The following is a 22,147-nucleotide window of genomic DNA, read 5'->3' as shown; positions in this document are numbered from 1 at the left end:
CAGCGGCAACTCTGTCAATACTTGTGGCCTCGCTGTGCCTCACAACAGAATGAATTCCAGTTCTTTTTTTGAAATTCCCAAACAACCCTTTACTTGCTTTAAAATCAGAAATAAGATCACTATGGAGCAGCCTATCCTTCGCACAAATTATGCCCTCTGACAAAACATCAATCACCACATCAGCTCTTGTAATGAGGTCTTTCTTCTTCAGTATTGTGGCTACTGTAGATTTAGCCATACAGTACTCAGCTGCAAGATCAGTTATTCTTCCTCCTTTCTCATATTTATCAATAATCTCCTTTTTCCTTTCGGTTCTCACTACATTCTTTCTTTTAAGGCTTATTCTCACCACTGTAAGTCACTGTAAGGTCCACTCCAGATAGAAAGTGCAGGATAATGTTATTCTTACGACAGCAAAGGATCAACTGGCTGCGATGGTCTGATGGGGCATGTGGGAGGGGCAGGAAGGGAGAGACCCTTAGTTTACAGCCACATGGACGGATGTTTGACTATTACGTATTTATTCGAGTATTAAGTTGAACCTTTGCATTCGACTATTGAAAGGTTCGACTATTTAGATGTTCAAGTATTGAGTCTCCACTGTATCTATCTATCTATCTATCTATCTATCTATCTATCTATCTATCTATCTATCTATCTATATATATATATATATATATATATATATATATATGTACATGGAGCTCTGATGTACAGTGGTACCTTGATATGAAATTAATCAGTTCCAGAGTGGCTTTTGTATCATGATTTTTTTGCATAATGAGTCATGTTTTACATGTAAATCGTCTAATTCGTTCCAAGCTCTACGAAAACATCACATTAAATTTTATAATAAGGGTAAAACCAGAATGATATGAGCCAAATACATTTGAATCATTCAATATACCTAACCAACCATTAATACCTGTAAATAAAGTAGATAATAGAACATAATGCAATAATAAATGAAAAATGATACAGGCAACCCCCACTTAACAAAGCGAAACTTTGTTAAGCGAACCGATTATAACAAGTTTAACCCCTGACTTGAACTTCCATTGAGAGTAAACAAAGTGAGAGTGCATCATAGTACAGTGAAAGGTTTAATGAAAGTAAAAATTATGAAGTTAAACTTTTAGGCAGTTTAATTTAAGTCATTATAATGTACACTAATGTATGTATGTACGTAACTTTATAATGTTAATGATCTTAAATTTTGAAGGAAGGGAGAGTGAAACAAGAAAGACACTAATCGGCAACCTGTGGAATGTAAACAAAGGGCGCACCATTGTATCACATACAAAACTTATGTACCACATTTCCACAAGGGTTTCCATTTTATCCATTGTAGAGTCACGAGTTCAGGTGGTTCTTTTAGCTTGCAAGGTAGATACGGTCTCACCATCCTTCTTAATAGAGTCTGCTGACTTGAAAATAGTAGAGATAGTAGATGGAGTCAAGCCATGGTGGGAAGCAATGCTATTAGTTTTCTCACCTCTCTCGTGTCTGTGAATAATATCCAGCTTCACTTCGAGAGTAAGAGACTTTCTGGTCTTTTAACAACGCTTCACATTGCACTTTTGTTGGTTTGTTCGAGGAAGATGAGCTGCTGACACTGTTATGTTTTGAACAGGGGAGTATGGTCGTGTTGTCCACAGAGCTCTTGTATTCAAAAGCCTGCTGGCTTGTGTGATATGGCGGGGCTTTCAAACTTGGAAAAAATTACCTGGATAAAACTTCATTAAAGTGAGTTTAGTGTTCTTCAGAAGATGGTAGTAAAATGAAACCTTCGTTGTAGCAAAATTTTGTTGTGTGAACCTTCGTTAAGCGGGGGTTGCCTGTATTACGAAAATTATACGAAAATGTGGAACCTTGCCTTTCGAGTGAGGCAATGTCCGAAAGCGAAAATGGTGGCAGAGGAGGAGGGCAAACGGCAGAAAATATAGAAAAGGGCAGGAAACATTAACACTTAACTTTACGAAACACTTAAAATTATTATTATTAGCTGTTACAAGTATTTCCAATAGCATAATCCTTCCTGCAACCTACTCGGTGTGTGGAGAAAATGGCCTGCTCCCTCGTCTCATAGCAACACACACATACATGCACACAAACGCACACATATGCCAGGTGCCTTTATACTTTCATTAATAGAACATCCAAATGGCTTACTCGTTCAAGCAAGAGTCAAAACTCCACTTGTGAATTATATTCACAATGATAAAGCCTGTGAAGCATGATTGCAAAATAAAATAAATACGAACTGCAGCACTCGTGTTCTTTCGATCGGATAAGTGATTCCGTAATGTAAACAATACATGCCGTTGCCCGCCACTAAAACAAGAAGAGATGGATTGTTTCACTGTGTATACGTATTTACCTATGGTGTTTTTCTTTACATAGTTTTAAATTTGTGGTGAGTGCTCCAGCAACTTTGTAATGAGTGGTGAAACAATAGTTTCTTGCAGACTCCTTGCCTCTGATGTTTTTGTGTTCAGTGGTCGGTTATATGGTGAATGTGTTCTTGTATGAGAATGACTTTTTTTTCTTAAAAATTTCTTTCAAATATTAGGGTGTGTCTTCCAAGATGCAGCGTCTTGCAAGCAATAAAATACGGTATTTTTTTTTTTTTTTCAGTTTCTAAATGGCGAGAATTTTTAAATTTTCCACATGCAGGAATTTCGAGTTTTGTTTTGTATCTTTCGTATGCCTAATAATTTTTCATAATATGAAGCGAAAAAATCTTCGCATATCATTTCGTAAAATGAAATTTTCATATACAGAAGCTTTCATATCTAGAGGTAAAACTGTATTACTGCCTTGCATTTTGTCCTAATTTTTTGAAGTGCAAACTAGATTTTTCAAGTGTGCTTTAACAGTTTTGGGTATGGTACTGGAGGTGCAGAGGTGTGGTGCCGGACTGAGGGAAAAAAATTTTGGCACAGAAGTACAGGTATGGACTATCTATGTTTTGAGCTCCAGAGGAGCAGTCCCAGACTACCCAGTATCTAGTAATCCACCCAGCTCTCATCAGAAGGGTTCTCAGGAAGACATATTGATGTTGTGTGTCATCTCAACCAGGTTACATTAGCTAGATAAGTTAATTTAGGTTGAAAATTAGGGTTAGGTTAGTTAAGAGAGAGAGAGAGAGAGAGAGAGAGAGAGAGAGAGAGAGAGAGAGAGAGAGAGAGAGAGAGAGAGAGAGAGAGAGAGAGTTCTTTTGCTTGACTGCCAACAGTTTATACCTGGTGACTGCTGACATCCCACAAACCATGCCAGCTGATGGCCCAGTGACTTCTCTTTGGTAGTGCCAAAGGGCCATCACAGGGACTATCAACCTTCAAACGATCTTCATATGAATGGCCAAAAAGGGCCAACTTATTGAGAGATGTCTGACCTTTTGTTACATCACTGACACAAACCCATTTTAGCTTGTTTTTATCATTATGCCACATTAGTAGCTTTCCCAGGTTCTATTTAGTGTATTATATAGTACCATGGTAATGGCACAAATTCTTTGTCCGAACATGCAAGCAGAGACAATGAAAGTAATAATAATAAAAACAAAAAAGAGAAAGAGAAAAGAGGGTGCTACTGATAAATAACTTATGGTGGCTATTGGTTGCCACTGTGAGCTAAGCACAAGCTAAAGCAGTGAAGGCTTTTCATGATCTTAGCTGTATAAGATGGGGTCTGGTGTAGGTGGTGTGGAATCACACAGGTGTCACATGGTCGCTGCTTGGTATGGATAGGTAAGTTCTAGGTGTGATGTCAAGTGTTTGAGAGATAGAGTTGCAGTCTCATTCATTCAACACTTCTAAAGGCCTAAACAACGGAGGTGTGGCATGCGTTACTATCTTATTGGGTGCAAGTTTCCCCAATAATCCATTATTTTGAAACTAATGACCCATATTTGTATATATAAACAAATTATACACTTTCATACTATTCATTAGTTGTGATACCTCCTAATGTTCTAAGAAACTGTGGCTCCGTGCTTATATCTTGCTTAACCCTTATGTTCCGGCGATCGTATATGAACGATTGCATCAGTGCATCCATAGCGACAGTGATCGTTCCCGTAATCAAGAACTTTCGCGCCTCATGTTTGAGCTCCACGCGCGGTTTCTCAAGTCAGATGGCGAGTGGAAGTATCTGGCTTCTTTTTCCACCTGCAGTGTTGCCACTAGTTCTGAATATTTAGGGGTAACTAAGCTGTTCTCCCATTTTGAGGGTGACACTTGGCAACCCCAGCGACCCGCCGTGTCGAAAGCACCCTGATAAGAGCGAAGGGACGTCTCAGTTCATAACTCACTATGGAACAAGACAGATAATTTTTATTTAGCAGTACTTCTGAGCCTGACTACAGTGACAGTGATTATGAGGAAGAAACTGAAGAAAGCGAAGACAGCAGTAGTGAAGACTCGGAAAATGATTCAGAGGATCCACCTGTTTTCTCAGAACAGAAAGAAGACAGAGATAGTGGTGATGGAGAACAGACTCCAAACATCGTATTGAGAACCCAGAGTGGCTCACGGAGACGCAGGCGTGCCTCTGTGTTCTGTGTGTGATGTGTGTGTATTTACCTAATTGTATTTACCTAATTGTAACATACGGGAAAAGAGCTATGCTCGTGTTGTCCCGTCTCCATATCTATTAATGTCCAGCTTTTTCTTAAAATCATGAATATTCCTTGCGTTGACCACTTCCACGTCTAAACTATTCCATGCTTCCACCCTTCTATGAGGAAGCTATATTTTTCACATCTCTCCTATAAGTGGCCATTTTAGTTTTTTCCCATGCCCTCTCGACATTCTTTCATTCCACATACACAGATCTTCCCTATCCATTTTTCCATGCCAATCATCACTCTGTATATTGCTATCAGGTCTCCCCTTTCTCTTCTGTTTTCCAGGGTCGGAAGTTGCATTCTTTTCAGTCTGTCTTCATAAGTCAAATCTCTTAAGTCAGGCACCATTTTGTTGCAGCCCTCTGTACTTTCTCTAGTTTCCTTATGTGTTTCTTTAAGTTCGAGCCCACTGTATTGTTGCATATTCAAGCCTCGGTCTTATCATTGCAGTAATTATTTTCTTCATCATTTCTTCATCTAAATATCTGACGCCACTCTTATGTTCCTCAATAAGTTCAATACTTCTCCAATTATTTTGTTTATATGTCTCTCTGGCGATAGGTCATTGGTAATTGTCACCCCAAGGTCTTTTTCTTCATGACTGGTTTTATGTCTTCATTTCCTATCTTGTACATACTCCTGATTCTTCTTTCACTCTTGCCAAACTCTATTTTCTTGCATTTTGTCGTGTTGAACTCCATTTGCCATGTACAGCTCCATTTCCATATTCTGTCCAAGTCTTCCTGGAGTAGTTCGCAATCTTTGTCACATCTCACTTTTCTTAACAATTTTGCATCGTCTGCAAATAGGCTCACATAACTGGACACCCCATCCACCATGTCATTTATGTAGACCGCGAACATTACTGGTGCCAACACTGATCCCTGTGGAACTCCACTCTCCACCAATCCCCATTCTGATGGTCTGTCCTTAATTATTGTTCTCATTTCTCTTCCTACCAAAAGTCTTCCATCCATTTTAGTAAACTGCCATGCACTCCTCCTACCATTTCAAGTTTCCAGATCAGTCTCCGGTGTGGTACCTTATCAAAGGCCTTTTTTAAATCCAGATATATTCCATCAGCCCAACCATCTCTTTCCTGTATTACATCTATCACCCTCGAATAGTAACATATCAGGTTTGTCGTGCATGAACGCCCTTTTCTAAAACCAAATTGACACTCACAAAGTATGTCATTTTCTCCAAGAAGTCTGTCCATCTATTCTTCACCACCCTCTCACACATCTTAGCTACCACACTTGTAAGTGACACTGGTCTATAGTTCAATGGGTCTCTCTTGTTACCTGATTTATAGATTGGGACAATGTTAGCTCTTTTCCAGTCTTGGGGCACTACACCTTCCCTTAATGAGGCATCAATTACTTCACAAACTTTTTCTGCCAGTTGCTCCCTGCATTCTCTTAAAATCCATCCTGATACCCCATCAGGTCCCACAGCTTTTCTCACTTCTAAACTCCCCATCATGTTCTTGATCTCCTCCACAGTTACTTGAAACTCCTTCATAATCCCTTTCTGTTCCATTACCAGTGGTTTGTCAAAAGCAGTCTCCTTTGTGAATACCTTCCGAAAGCATCCATTCATAGCCTCTGCCATTTCCTGGGATCTTCACTGCATACTCCATTTACTTCTAAACTTTCAATACTTTCTCTATTTTTGATGTTGTTGTTCACATGTCTGTAAAAAGCCTTGGTTGGTCTTTACATTTATCAATTATATCCTTTTCTTGTTTCTTTCTTTCTTCTCTTCTAATCAACACATATTCATTTCTTGCTCTTTTGTAACTTTCCCACTGCTTAATCCGTCTTTTCCTTCTCCACCTCTTCCATGCATCCTCTTTTCTTGTTCTAGCCTTTTCACATCTATCGTTAAACCAGTCCTGCTTTCCAACTTCTCTATGTTGTCTTATTGGTACAAATTTTTCTCACCTTCTTTGTATATTTTTATAAATTCCTTCCACTTTTCATTTGCTCCTTAGCACTCTTGAATTTCATCCAATTTGTCTCTTGAAAGAATTTCTTTAGGTTTCCAAAATCTGTCTTGGCATAATTCCATCTTCCCACTTTATATTCTTCATTTCTTCTAGATTTCTCTTCATCTATCACCTTGAACTCCAAAACTGCATGATCACTCTTTGCTAAAGGGCACTCCACCCTCATCTCCTCAATGACCATTGGCTCTGTACTAAAGACCAAGTCCAGTCTTGACGATGCTCCCTCTCCTCCAAACCTAGTATCTTCTTTGACCCACTGAGTTAACACATTTTCCATTGCCAGTGTCAATAGTGTATTTCCCCATGTTGTCTCTGATCCTTCCATTGACCAGTCCTCCCAACACACCTCTTTACAATTAAAATCTCCCATCATTATAGTTCGTTCACAGCCACCCAACATTTCTTCCAGACATGTTCCTGTATCACTTATCATTTCTTCATATTCCTGTACTGACCATGCATTTGTCTTAGGTGGTACGTACACCACTATGTAGTGCCTCTTTTTTCATTTCTTCTAGATTTCTCTTCGTCTATCACCTTGAACTCCAAAACTGCATGATCACTCTTTGCTAAAGGGCACTCCACCCTCATCTCCTCAATGACCATTGGCTCTGTACTAAAGACCAAGTCCAGTCTTGACGATGCTCCCTCTCCTCCATACCTAGTATCTTCTTTGACCCACTGAGTTAACACATTTTCCATTGCCAGTGTCGATAGTGTATTTCCCCATGTTGTCTCTGATCCTTCCATTGACCAGTCCTCCCAACACACCTCTTTACAATTAAAATCTCCCATCATTATAGTTCGTTCACAGCCACCCAACATTTCTTCCAGACATGTTCCTGTATCACTTATCATTTCTTCATATTCCTGTACTGACCATGCATTTGTCTTAGGTGGTACGTACACCACTATGTAGTGCCTCTTTTTCCTTCATTAGTTTCTGCTCTGATCTTTAGCACTTCTGCCTTTCCCATACCTTCTTTCACTTGATCCACCTTTATATCTTTTTAACCAGCAACATCACTCCTCCTCCCATCTTACCTACTCTATTTCTTTTCCAAACATTATATTTCCTTCTCCAACCATCATCAGGTCTTCTCCCTCTCTCAGTTTTGTTTCAGTAAGACCCACAATATCTGGGTTCTTGTCCCTCAAGTAATCGTTGAGTTCTAAAATCCCGATATCACTCCATTTATGTTGGAATACATTACATTCCGCTCATACGTAAGTTTCTTTAGTGTGTGTGTGTGTGTGTGTGTGTGTGTGTGTGTGTGTGTGTGTGTGTGTGTGTAATTCACTGTTTGATCTGCTGCAGTCTCTCAGACAGCCAGGCGTTACCCTACAGAACGAGCTCAGAGCTCATTATTTCCGATCTTGGGATAGGTCTGAGACCAGGCACACAGCAAACACTGGGACAACAAGGTCACAACTCCTCGATTTACATCCCGTACCTACTCACTGCTAGGTGAACAGGGCTACGTGAAAGGAGACACACCCAAATATCTCCACCCGGCCGGGGAATTGAACCCTGGTCATCTGGCTTGTGAAGCCAGCGCTCTAACCACTGAGCTACCGGGCCGTGTGTGTGTGTGTGTGTGTGTGTGTGTGTGTATTTACCTAATTGTATTTACCTAATTGTAACATACGGGAAAAGAGCTATGCTCGTGTTGTCCCGTCTCCATATCTATTAATGTCCAGCTTTTTCTTAAAATCATGAATATTCCTTACGTTGACCACTTCCACGTCTAAACTATTCCATGCTTCCACCCTTCTATGAGGAAGCTATATTTTTCACATCTCTCCTATAAGTGGCCATTTTAGTTTTTCCCATGCCCTCTCGACATTCTTTCATTCCACATACACAGATCTTCCCTATCCATTTTTCCATGCCAATCATCACTCTGTATATTGCTATCAGGTCTCCCCTTTCTCTTCTGTTTTCCAGGGTCGGAAGTTGCATTCTTTTCAGTCTGTCTTCATAAGTCAAATCTCTTAAGTCAGGCACCATTTTCGTTGCAGCCCTCTGTACTTTCTCTAGTTTCCTTATGTGTTTCTTTAAGTTCGAGCCCACTGTATTGTTGCATATTCAAGCCTCGGTCTTATCATTGCAGTAATTATTTTCTTCATCATTTCTTCATCTAAATATCTGACGCCACTCTTATGTTCCTCAATAAGTTCAATACTTCTCCAATTATTTTGTTTATATGTCTCTCTGGCGATAGGTCATTGGTAATTGTCACCCCAAGGTCTTTTTCTTCATGACTGGTTTTATGTCTTCATTTCCTATCTTGTACATACTCCTGATTCTTCTTTCACTCTTGCCAAACTCTATTTTCTTGCATTTTGTCGTGTTGAACTCCATTTGCCATGTACAGCTCCATTTCCATATTCTGTCCAAGTCTTCCTGGAGTAGTTCGCAATCTTTGTCACATCTCACTTTTCTTAACAATTTTGCATCGTCTGCAAATAGGCTCACATAACTGGACACCCCATCCACCATGTCATTTATGTAGACTGCGAACATTACTGGTGCCAACACTGATCCCTGTGGAACTCCACTCTCCACCAATCCCCATTCTGATGGTCTGTCCTTAATTATTGTTCTCATTTCTCTTCCTACCAAAAGTCTTCCATCCATTTTAGTAAACTGCCATGCACTCCTCCTACCATTTCAAGTTTCCAGATCAGTCTCTGGTGTGGTACCTTATCAAAGGCCTTTTTTAAATCCAGATATATTCCATCAGCCCAACCATCTCTTTCCTGTATTACATCTATCACCCTCGAATAGTAACATATCAGGTTTGTCGTGCATGAACGCCCTTTTCTAAAACCAAATTGACACTCACAAAGTATGTCATTTTCTCCAAGAAGTCTGTCCATCTATTCTTCACCACCCTCTCACACATCTTAGCTACCACACTTGTAAGTGACACTGGTCTATAGTTCAATGGGTCTCTCTTGTTACCTGATTTATAGATTGGGACAATGTTAGCTCTTTTCCAGTCTTGGGGCACTACACCTTCCCTTAATGAGGCATCAATTACTTCACAAACTTTTTCTGCCAGTTGCTCCTGCATTCTCTTAAAATCCATCCTGATACCCCATCAGGTCCCACAGCTTTTCTCACTTCTAAACTCCCCATCATGTTCTTGATCTCCTCCACAGTTACTTGAAACTCCTTCATAATCCCTTTCTGTTCCATTACCAGTGGTTTGTCAAAAGCAGTCTCCTTTGTGAATACCTTCTGAAAGCATCCATTCATAGCCTCTGCCATTTCCCTGGGATCTTCACTGCATACTCCATTTACTTCTAAACTTTCAATACTTTCTCTATTTTTGATGTTGTTGTTCACATGTCTGTAAAAAGCCTTGGTTGGTCTTTACATTTATCAATTATATCCTTTTCTTGTTTCTTTCTTTCTTCTCTTCTAATCAACACATATTCATTTCTTGCTCTTTTGTAACTTTCCCACTGCTTAATCCGTCTTTTCCTTCTCCACCTCTTCCATGCATCCTCTTTTCTTGTTCTAGCCTTTTCACATCTATCGTTAAACCAGTCCTGCTTTCCAACTTCTCTATGTTGTCTTATTGGTACAAATTTTTTCTCACCTTCTTTGTATATTTTTATAAATTCCTTCCACTTTTCATTTGCTCCCTTAGCACTCTTGAATTTCATCCAATTTGTCTCTTGAAAGAATTTCTTTAGGTTTCCAAAATCTGTCTTGGCATAATTCCATCTTCCCACTTTATATTCTTCATTTCTTCTAGATTTCTCTTCGTCTATCACCTTGAACTGTGTGTGTGTGTGTGTGTGTGTGTGTGAGAGAGAGAGAGAGAGAGAGAGAGAGAGAGAGAGAGAGAGAGAGAGAGAGAGAGAGAGAGAGAGAGAGAGAGAGAGAGAGAGAGATGATACCTACATGTTATTTGCTTGAAACTTGATATGAAAAGGGGTGAAAGAATACTCTCTCACTCTCTCTCTCTCTCATTGAAGTGTACAATTTCTCCTTCCAAGAGAGAGAGAGAGAGAGAGAGAGAGAGAGAGAGAGAGAGAGAGAGAGAGAGAGAGAGAGAGAGAGAGAGAGAGAGAGAGAGAGAGAGAGAGAGAGAGAGAAGAGAGAGTGTGTGTGTTTGCGTGGTGTCATCACTCACCGAGCTGTTTCTGCTTGACGGATCACACAGCGGGCAGAGGAGGAATCCTTGATAAGGCAATAACTAAACTTTCAGAGGTCACATCGAGCTAGAAAGTACATCATTGTATTCTGAATAACAAAGAGAAAATAATTATTAGTATTCAAACAGTCTTCTGACAATTTCTAGGTTTACCATTTTTACCCGTCATGAGATATTGGAAAATAGTTTAATCACCGGAACATAAGGGTTAATCAAACTCTTTGAACTCTGTCTATCCACTTCTACCTTTCCTTTCATCGTCTTGCTGGAAGTTTGCCTCCATTCAGCCTGTTCCTAAAAAGGGTGCCCATTCTAATCCCTTAAACTACCATCTTTTTGCTTTTTAGCAGTGGTCAAATTGTCTTGAGATGATGTCATAGCTATGTCACAACTTGCAAACGTCTTCCTCATAAGTGTTTTCGCACACAGTCACATTGTCATGGTCAACTTGTGTCGACTTCAACTCAACTTGAGACTGATATGCTTGCCAAAATGCTCCAACTTGTTCCCTAGGTTACCAGGATTCTTTTGATATTCCAAAATACTATTTATACAATTTAAGTGACACTAATATCCATATGGAAAATAAAAAAATATAATGAGATTCTTCAGAGGTCTTCAATATTCGTTAATCAAAGACACTCATTCATGGCAGCTAAGTAAACCTTACATAGCAAAATATTTGAATGGCTGCTGCTTTGGTGGCTGATGTTGGGTGCCACACAATCTCGTCAAGATACTTTTAAGATCCTTTTCAAGATTCTTACGAGTACCGTCTAACTTTTAATGATTGTTTCTAGAGAGTAGCACCGCATTGATTTTTTTCTTACAATTTTGTTGCTCTTGGCTGGTACCCTCCTACATAAAAAAAAAAAAATAAATAAATAAAAATAAATAAACAAATAAAAACAATAAATAAATAAATAAATAAAACAATACAAAAAATCTCAATCTCCATAAAAAATTTTCATGTAGAACTGCCTGCCAGTGCTATATGCTGTGAACATAGACACAGTGGTATTCTAGGATATGTTCGCTTCAGTATACACCTAACCCTCCATTATCACGCGAAATTGGTGCCTAAAAACCGCGCGATATTGGAAAATGCGATAACAGAAGTGAAGAATAAATAGGAAATAAATAAATGGTGCCTCAACCCAAAAAATTTCCTAAAAAAACAGGTCTGAACAACAGAGTACCACGTGCAAGACTGAGGGGTGGTGGTGGTGGTGGTGGTGAGCAGGGTGACCAGAACCAATCAGCTCCCTTATCCAAATCACGTGATGTGAATACAGCAATGATTGGCTGCTGGCTCCTCCTCCTCCTCATGATTATCATCATTCTTCCCCTCCACCTCTTCTTCCTCCTCCTCCCCCATCTAAACATTCGTCGATGTGTGGCTGGCATATGGGTAGTACTACTACTTCTACTACTACTACTACGGGTGCGCGATAACGACTTTCCAGATACGCTAAAACTTAATTTTGCAGATTTTCATAAGTGCGCAATAACGCATAAGCGCAACAACGGAAGGGTTAGGTGTATGTCCAAGCCAATTTGTGCCATTTTTTGACATCCATAATTTGCATCAGCTTTTACCTTCGAACCCAACTGATGGCCACTGGTAGTGTGGCCATAAGTTCTTACCCAAAGTATCATTCCAGCCAAAGCTCATGAAGACTCTGGACATACATATTACAAACAAACAAACATGTAAACAAAAACACATACCAACAAGCATACATACAAGGAGAACAACAACCTTCCACTTCAACTGCCACTGTGAGACTTGATACAGAGGCAGACAGATCTGTGGTTTATCTGACCAACTGAGCTGTTTCTTGTCAGAGTTGGTTGTGTTATAACAACAGTCATAGTTTGGAGGTTTTGGGGTTGGTTTTTGCATACAAAGTCATGACATACAGGGGTGATCAGCTTCAAATTTTGAATACACATGATATGTTTGTAGCTGTCATGATAATAATCAAGGAGAATCATCACAGGACCAAGACTGATATCCCCACTAAGGTCACACCCAATGATGGGATTCAGCTAGTTTGCACCAGTTCATAAGAACCTGTTCTTGGAATCTAATTAATTTCCTATTGATTTCAATGGGAAATTAACCCAGGGTAATGCTGTATACAACCTCAATAATAATAATAATAATAATAATAATAATAATAATTGGCTAGAAAACATAATATAGTAAAATTAGACACCATGAGACATGTAAATAAAAACAAGTCAAACTTGTCTCCTGTGTACATCAACATGATAAATACAAAGACACTACTTCCCCTTACCTCCTTGAAGGAAGCACCAGCATGTAGCAGGTCATGCAGCACAGCACGACACACGTGTCCAATGCTCTTGTGTCCCGACCCACAGCTCCAGCCACGGCACCCAGCTCCTCCCAGCACCATCTTCAGGTAGGCACCAAGGATCACCTCCAAGTACTGAAACAAAGGTGTATCAAAATATGTTTGCTTATTCATTTCCAAACTACATCAGAAAATGTAATTTGTTGAAGTATAATGAGACATTCTGGCTTGAGAGATGTTATCTCTCTCTTTTACCAACCAGAAGTCTGACCATTCATGAAAAGGATGTGTCTGTTCTTATTCTGAGAGACATGCAGTTCTGTGGGTCTCCTGAACACCAGCCTCATTGGAATGAATAGACACAACAGTATGTTGGTGTGATGGCCACAATATCCTTGCGTTCCCACACTAATACACTATACAGCAATGCCCCTACAAAGAACAGTCTGTGAAGAAAATCAGATTTTGAATTATGCCAGTCAGGGATGGATTTCACTATGGATGACATGAGCAGTCACTAAGATTGGCATCACCATAGAAAAGGCATTGAGCACCCATTAATACTGAGTTCTGCGCCATTTTGTTAATGCTTATACAGCACTCATGTATATTCTACAACATTATGCTTTTTGATATATCAATTGTCTTCATAAATAATGAAGTAACTACATAGACTTTTAAAGTGGGGCACCACACAAGCAATGATGGCAGCAAGCTGGTCACCCCTAGAAACGTTCCTAACCACAAAGTGTCAACAAGATGGAACTCCCTACCTCCATCTTCCTACGACTTGACTTCTTTTAAGAGGGAGGTTTCAAGACATTTGTCCCTTACTTCTTGATAACTCTTATGATCTTTAAGGGAACTGGCAACCCAGTGAGCCATTTTTTTTTTTTTTTTTGCCCTTGGCCAGTTTCCTCTCCTGCATAAAAAAAAAAAAAAAATTTCACCCAGTCCTCAAACCTAATATGAAATATGCTTCCATCTCTTGATGAGACAAAAACAAAACAAGGGTGATCCCTGAGATAAAAAAAAAAAAAAAAAAAGTAGCAAATACACAAGCAAAAAAATTCAGTGCAATACAGACTATTCTCACTTAGCAACAGGGATAACTTCCTAACACAATGTCAGTAAGTGAAATCATCATTAAGTGAATCGCTTCCAACCCCAACACTGCCTCTTACTGAAGGTACTAGTATTGGGTAAGGCTATAATGAAAACTATATCTACATAAACTAATAATAACGAAAACAATAGTAGTAGTAGTAATAATGATGATGATAATAATAATAATAACAATAATAATAATAATAATAACAACAATAATAATAATAATAATAATAATGATTATAATAATAATCAACTTATGACAGAAGAAGAGTTATTGGTGGGTTTCAGGATATAGGAGAGGGGAGAGGGTGGCTGGGAGCTTGGTACCATCTGAACCGAGGTTTTGTACAATGTACAAAACATACTACTGTATATTTCTGTGGATAAGATGATCCCTATATTTGTCTGGATTTAATGGTTTTAGCTGCTATCGGTGGTATAAGACTACCAAACCATCTGTGGTGAAGTTTGGTTCAATGAGTACCAGACAACTAAAATGGTGATGTACTGTACACACCAGCACACCAGATTAAAATACCTTGAATGTATTACCAGTAGTATGATACTAGTACCATGATCTTCAAGCACAAAACTGAACCTTTTCATTAACATAACAAACCCTTGCCTTGCGCTATCTGCGTGTGTCGGGCTGTCAGCCATAATCTTCTCCTATATATCATGATTGTTTTGATTAGAAACACTGACATAGTTCAAGCATTCCTCAGTATATGAGCTTCATCACTCTACAACATTGCAAGCTGGAAAGATTCACATTTTCTAGCCTGCCTACAGCCAGATTGGAGAGAGAGAAAAAGCATGGAGTAAGTGGAAGAAAACCACATATATAACTAAAAGGAATGCTTACATTAAAATTCATAGTTGAGCAATACTATAAAAACATAACAGACATGTACAAGTAACCAGATCCAGTACCTTAATAATGCTATCACTATCAACCCCGGCTTGATCTCCCCCTGCCAGCGTGAGGGTGAGGTACAGGTGCTGCTCCAGAGTGCCCTTGGTCAGTGGCCCGAGAGTGTCCACCAGCATCTGGCAGGTGAGGGATGTTGGTGTGGGGGTTTTGCCTCTTAGAAACACCTTGATGAACCGTGATGCAATTTCTGGGCTATACCACTTGGCTATATGTTTCTGCAATATACCAGAACCAACTAAGAACTCAAGACAACACATTACATAGTTACTTCATTATGAGATAACTGTTTCTTCTGCTTTTATCTAATAGAAGATATAATTCTATAAAAGCCAATTCACCCCCCAAAAAAAAAAAATCTATAAAAAACAGTATTCCTTTACTGAATATATGAATATGATCATGAATATACCTAGATAAGCAAACTCATACTGAAAGTTCATTCAGAAACTTAGAAAATAAAAAAAATATTATTAGCATGTTACTTTTCCCTTGACAGAATACATTGGCACTTCCAAGACACAATAAAGATATCAAAGTAAAAAAAAAAATTTTTTACTCAGTACCAAAGATCTTCAATGAACTTCCACAAAAAAAAGACCAGAGGTGCTCCTCACCTCCAGTGTTGGTAAAGTAATATTGCCGTTACTCCCGGCCAGCTTCTGTGCCACAGCCAGAACACTCTGCCGCTCCTCAGGAGAGAAGTATTCCTTCTGTTCTCTCACCACCTTCTTGCTGCCTTCAGCCCCCATGCTGCCGCTGCTGTTGCTCTTGCTGCTTCTACTTCTACTGTATCACTGCAAATGTAACCAAGTGATGCTCAACTGCAGTGTAATGAGTCCTTCACATAACTTGTCAATATCAAGTTTTTGTGAAAGGCAGAAAACACTTTAAAACACTGCTTTAAACATCAAACACGTTCACACTTTTTTTTTAAATAAATAGCTCAGGTAATATTAAATAAATCAATACAAACTGATTAAGATGATTAATATTTGTGTAGCAAATATCATATTCTAAGGACATAATGTATCATATTGGGAAACACCTATATAAGCACATACACATTCCTGATCCTGTAAATACACATCACAGAATAATCTAGCAATATACAAATTAGAATCCTTGACATAAGCTATAAACCATCTAGTTTATGAGCTCAATCTAGAATTATATTAGAGAACAAAAGCCAATCCTTCCTCCATGCAAGAATACCTGACTTAATTAAGTAGGAAATAAAACGTAATACTAATAAAACACTGTATGATGAAACATATCTAACCCACTAATAATTGCCAATACTAAAGCAATACAACAACACGAAGCACAAGACCACACTCAGACCTTCCAATCACCTAAATATGACCTTTTACAACCACGAATCACATACCACCACAAGGAAATACCATATTCAAATATTCCTGTTCGACATTTCACATTCGTTGTCGCCGTCCTTCCTATCTCTCTAGTATTCCTCTTATGGCCTTAGATACCTAAATAACCACTCTATGACTCTTCCACAGGCTATAGTGACCTGATGGTGGCGGTGAGGAGTGGCCAGGGAGGAGTGAGAGGTAACAGGGAGAGGTGAGGAGGTGAGAGAGCGTCCCGTCAGACCGTGTTTTGGTGGTCAGCTGATCGCGTTCGGGACTCGCTGGGAAATACAACACTCCTCTCGTCTGTCTCCAAAATATTCCATGCTGACTATCCTTACTGCCTGGCGAATGTGGATCAACTACAGTAAGTATCTGAAGATTTACTGGGTGTAGGAGAAAAGTGGGAAAATGTGTAGGATTCGTCAGTATCCATCGCCAAAAGTCCCTTTAATCAATAGACGGAGTCATTAAGAGGCACACAACTCACGGCTTCTTCCATTCCTTTCTTAAAACTTAGCACAGGCACAGAGGTTGTTGGTACACCTTGTGTATTGTGGTCAGCAGTCACCCACGCATTAGAACACGGCCTAGTCACGCATTCCATAGGCGTTTTGGGCTGAAACTTGTATTCTGCTTGTTTCTTGGGTAGGGGTACTGGGAGGGGAGGGAGGGGGGCGGCTTCCTTACCTGGAAGTAAAGAAGACTGAAATTATAGTTTTGAAGCACCAAAGCGATAATTTCCCATGTGGCCGTAAGGCTGTTACAGTTGTGTGTGTTGGTAGAGTCATTAGAAGCCTGGATAATAAGTAACATGTAATTTCACAAGGTTTTAAGAATTGTCAAAGGCGGCTTCGCTTGAGATTTTCGGGACGCGGCTTACCGAAAATTTACTTGGCGTGTGGATTCCGTCATGGCATTAAATAAATGACTAAATGGGTACTTTTATTACTACATTAGGCTTGTTGTCTTTGGTCTTATGTGAATATGTATAAGTCTAAGCTTCAAAATAACGTGGGTTATATCCTTAAGATAATTTGTAGCTTTTATATATTGAAGAATTTATTTTTGGATATTTTGTTACCTTGTAATATTGTTCCCAGACCTATGATAACATAGTCTGGCGAGCAGATCAGGGCAAAGAGGGAAGATCAAGATAAGTTGATGTTGATGGAGTAACGTAACAAGTGTGAGTTATGTAACTATTTATAATATTAAGTTTAGTTGTACTTGTTATACGGGCCACACACACACACACACACACACACACTGTAGGGAGGGGAGAAAAAAAAAAAAAACGGAAGGGTGTGAGTGGAGATATATAGGCAGGCAGGCAGGCAGTCAGAAAGTTGAATTTTAAACTAGACACTCATCTCTCATATCACGTGATCTATACAAATTTGAATGTTAAGACCATGATAAGCCAGCGAACAAAGAATCTGCGTGTAGAGCAAGAGCGTCACCAATGCAGCCATTTACTGATTCCATTGAGCACAAGATGGATTATTGACGCGTCTGCCATTAATATGCAGTGCATGCTACTGTTTCCACGCCCTTCTTTGTTCTTCGGGACTGGACCAGGAAGGGAAGTCAAGACGGGGGAGGAAAGAAACCTGAAATTAGAAGTAGTATGATTAAGCATAGTCAGTTTGCATCGGCGACTGCATATTTAAGGGGCGTTTCTGGCCTAAAACGTTATGGCGATGCGAGAGGGGAGCGGGGGACACTTCCACCGGCTCCAGTGATGAACAGTGCAGGACGAGGACACTGTAGCAGCTGCATTGATGTGTGGAGGGAAAAGGAGGGAAGGGAGGGACGACGCCAGCTAGAAGAGAAGGGAGGGAAGGAGAGGGGGAGGAAAGAGAGAAAGAGAGGAAGGGAGGGAGGGAGATAGAGAGAGAGAGGAGAGAGGGACGCGGTGAGAAATAAATGCGCAATAATTTCTTGACCGGCGCATCTAATATACGCGATCACATCAATAATATCCAACAACACTTCTATGAGCAGCTTGTGGGAGGCATGCTATAATTGCAAATTATCGCCGTCAATTAAAGAACAGCGGAATCAAAGCTCTAGGAGAGGGTGAGCGCTGGCAACCATAGGAGCGAGTTCTCACGCTCGGAAAGAGGGAGAGAGAAAGAGAGAAAGAGAGAGAGAGAGGGAGAGAGAGATAGAGAAAGAGAGAAAGAGAAAGAGAGAGAGAGAGAGCAGGATGCCTCACTACACAACAGTGGCGGCGGGAGATATTTAAAGTGTCTCCATTTACACCCTGGGCCCGTGAAAGGTGTAAGGAAGGGAGGCAGACGGGAGAGAGAGGGAGAGCAATGCCTCACTACACTGCCCTGACAGCGGCGGCTACAGGGGGAGCTGACCCCAAGATGGGTTACCAGTCCCCGCCGCTTCTAGCCAACGGGATCACCACCACCCTCATGGAGTACCAGCCCAAGGAGATGCAACAGATGCAGGCAGGTACGTGGCAGTAACCTATCATGGCCCTGGGTGGCACTGTCAATGGCGGAATGTTGCAGGCTGGGGCCATCCCTCTCGGTGACAGTCTGCCCGCCGCCGACACCCGTATACTCTTCTATCGCCTCTCCTCTGTGCTGTCCATCCTCTGTTCTCCCTTCATTATTTGGTCAAGTTCTGTATTATCGCTCTTCTGTATTCTTTTGTCATATCTTATCTGTCAGTTCTTTTTGTACAACCAGTTGTAATGCTTGTCTCAAAACCTTGTCTTCCAACTGTCCACCCACTTCAGTGTTTCCTCACTGCCCTGCCTGTCACACCACTATTCCTACAGCTCCTCACGATCTCTGTTAAGCTTGACACTGCTCACCAAAGGCACTACATTGTGAACATTTGTTACTCTTCCCATGTGGAAACCACTGATTGGATAACTCAAACAAGGATTGTTTGCTTTTTATATTAAGTTTATGAATAAACCTGGAGTTAAACTACACTGCACCTTTCTGAACAGGAAGAGAAGAAATACAATTCACAAAGATATATCAAATTTACATACAATTTCCTTATGTATAAGGAGACAGTGGAGACAATATCCTTCAGCCATGACTACATGGGGAACAATTTTATGTTAAACTTACACTCCTTTATGATGCATTCTTGTGAGAGTTATCAGAAATTTTTTTGTCATAGCAAGTCTTCTTTCAATGACATTTATCCAAAGTATAGTGTAGTCATGGTAATACCACAAAAATCATAGACTGGAGTTCTTTGCAACATCCATCACACAAATTTCAGCAAATTTTTCATTGAATATGAATTTCTCATAATAAGGAGTTTTCCAAATGTGTTGGAGGGATGGGCAGTTTTAAGGAAATGTTCTCCATGATTTAATTCTCCTCCTGGTGGGATCTGGCCTTGTCAATCACTGTGTCACAAATTGTGTCTGCTCTTCCTGTCGGACACGACAACATTTCTTGATCCTTGAGCATCACTAAATACAGAAACAAACTGTGAAGTAAATACTTTTGTTTAAGTTAATAAACATGTATGAAATGTGATGTGGTTAAACTCCAGTGTTGCCAGTTCAGTAGTATATATTGTACTGTATTAGGAGAGATGTCAGTTGTAGTGTTTTGACCTCTGTGAGAGAGTTCAGAGAAATTTGTTAAATGCAAAGATGACATGTATTAATTGAGTTACTTAGGATATGCTATTGTTGTAACTTTTTATTTTATTTTTAAAGATAGTGTTTGATATTATTCCTACTGTAATAACCCAAAAATGTGATGTGCATACCTGCTTCATCCTAACTTTCAATACACATTTCTAGATGCTGCACAAGAAATACACTAAAAATCATAAAACTTCAACATCAAACACTTAAAAGAGATGTGTTCAATTTTTTAAGCCATAATTGTAGCATATTGTTTTGTGTAGTCAATATTCTGACAGCTGTCCATCATTTCTAGAGCCAGTGTACTGCCACGAAGTATTTGATGGGCATGGCATGGAAGACCAAGGTAAACATGCTGCTGTTGGTTGTATTTATACCTATCGTGTTATGTTTATAAGTGATGGTAAGGTGTGGAGATGCTTCAGTTCTTATCACCATGGATGAGCTTAGCATAAACTTCAGGTGTAGATGCTTTATTTATTATCACAGGTAGGAACTTAACAAGTCATGAAACAAAGACAAGGTTTTGATCAAATTTCAAGTCACGGATTAATGTCAGGAAATCAAGTTTGGGTAAGTCTGAAATATTAATGATGAATGTCTCTGTGGGCTCATGAGAGCTGCTGCTGCTGAGGTATTGTGGTAGGACAGTCAAGGCAAACTAGACCACACTTTGTCTTAATGATCCTTGTAGCTTGATTGGTTGAAAGTCCTTTATTTTGAGAGAGCCATTAGGGGTGTGATTCTCAACTGTTTCCCTTCATTCTTTGTTAGGTTTGCCAGACCAAGATTCCAAATGTTAACATTTCCTCTTTATTAATTTGTTCTGAGCAGATTTTGCAGTGTAGAATGCTTTAGTTTCTTTTTCAAAATCTGGGATATCAATGTGGATATCCATTATTAAGCCAGCCATAATGATGGACCAAGTGAAATTTGTCTGCCTTGATTGTCCTACCACCACAGATAGCACAGGTGTGGCCTTGTGAGGATTGCACTGAACTATGGTTGGTGGCAAAAATGGTGGTGTGTGTGATGAGGCAGCTCAAAGGCTAAGCAATTATGTAAGTGTAACATGCTGCACCTTTAATTAAATCAAGGTAATTTTACTGCACCAATTTACCATATGGTTGAGATTTGATAGGTATAGCAGTCCAGTAGTAATATAATACACCCTATAGTACTACCCTGTTGGGTCTTGAATAATGATGATGATAATAATGATGATGATGATGATGATGATGATGATAGATAGTAGTAAGACATGACATGATCAGGCATAACTCAGGAAACAATGATCGGAAAGGAAAGTTCAGCAGATGTACTGAGAAGAGATAAATATGTAATATATAATTTGAGTGTCATTAAAGTTGAGGGTAACAATCTCACACACCTTAAGACCTCGTCATGTTCACACAAAACACATGCCTAATATTCACCAAACCCTCACAGCAAGTTGTTCTCCGGGACAGTCTGGAGATTGCTCTCGCCAAGGCTCTGCTGGACCCTTCGACCGCCCACAGAAAACTTGCAAAGGTGAGGCTTGGTGCTTCTTGGGTGTTACATTGTTCACTCAACTATTTCTATGCTGGAGTGTACACTGCTCACATACCTAACTATTTCCCTGCTGGAGTGTGTGACAAGCAAATCATTTTGATAATCCATTAACAGTATTGAGGACACTCCATCACACAAACAACTGTTTCCATGGTGGAGTAGGATAAGGTAAATAAATTGGATAATTCATTAATGTTATTGTGAATTTGTGTAAACTGTGTGAATAACTATAACTACCTCTCTTAACAGAAAGTATGCTTTGTATGGGAATGTAATTGTGATTTGCTTTTGTACATAGGGCCAAGTATTACATTGCTGTTGTTTATCATAACTTCATTTCTTACTCAAAATAAGATTATTGATAAAGAATAGAAACAGTCATCAATCAACTAAGTAAAGTAG

At 39.6% G+C, this 22,147-nt stretch overlaps 2 protein-coding genes across 12 annotated transcripts in view; one reads left to right on the top strand and one right to left on the bottom strand.

Moving 5' to 3' along the window:
- Positions 1-18,332, bottom strand: part of LOC123512824 (MTOR-associated protein MEAK7-like) — a 72,818-nt gene extending 54,486 nt beyond the window's left edge. Inside the window, exons 1-4 of one of the 6 annotated variants that reach the window (XM_045269426.1) lie at positions 17,098-18,332; positions 15,796-15,975; positions 15,181-15,396; positions 13,120-13,272 (exon numbers count right to left, since the gene is read on the bottom strand). In XM_045269426.1, coding sequence (XP_045125361.1) covers positions 13,120-13,272; positions 15,181-15,396; positions 15,796-15,930 — 504 coding nt within the window. In that variant the 5' untranslated portion in view covers positions 15,931-15,975; positions 17,098-18,332. Of the gene's footprint in view, positions 1-13,119; positions 13,273-15,180; positions 15,397-15,795; positions 15,976-16,568; positions 16,848-17,041 lie in introns of those variants that run through there. The other 5 variants (XM_045269430.1, XM_045269428.1, XM_045269425.1 and 2 more) reach the window with 5 other exon arrangements.
- Positions 16,784-22,147, top strand: part of LOC123512823 (mucin-2-like) — a 41,407-nt gene continuing 36,043 nt past the window's right edge. For 2 of the 6 annotated variants that reach the window (XM_045269424.1, XM_045269423.1), the window contains exons 1-2: positions 20,485-20,537; positions 21,641-21,724. Coding sequence is in view for 4 of the 6 variants with exons in the window: in XM_045269419.1 (XP_045125354.1) it covers positions 16,876-16,918; positions 18,901-19,020; positions 20,487-20,537; positions 21,641-21,724 (298 nt within the window). In the remaining 2 variants the exon portion in view is untranslated. Of the gene's footprint in view, positions 16,919-18,824; positions 19,021-20,484; positions 20,538-21,640; positions 21,725-22,147 lie in introns of those variants that run through there. The other 4 variants (XM_045269421.1, XM_045269420.1, XM_045269419.1 and 1 more) reach the window with 4 other exon arrangements.

This window comes from Portunus trituberculatus, chromosome 34, assembly GCF_017591435.1.
Source record: "Portunus trituberculatus isolate SZX2019 chromosome 34, ASM1759143v1, whole genome shotgun sequence".
NCBI classification, from domain to species: domain Eukaryota; kingdom Metazoa; phylum Arthropoda; class Malacostraca; order Decapoda; family Portunidae; genus Portunus; species Portunus trituberculatus.
Note: the sequence above shows the minus strand (reverse complement) of the source record. Positions and strands in the feature narration are given on the sequence as shown.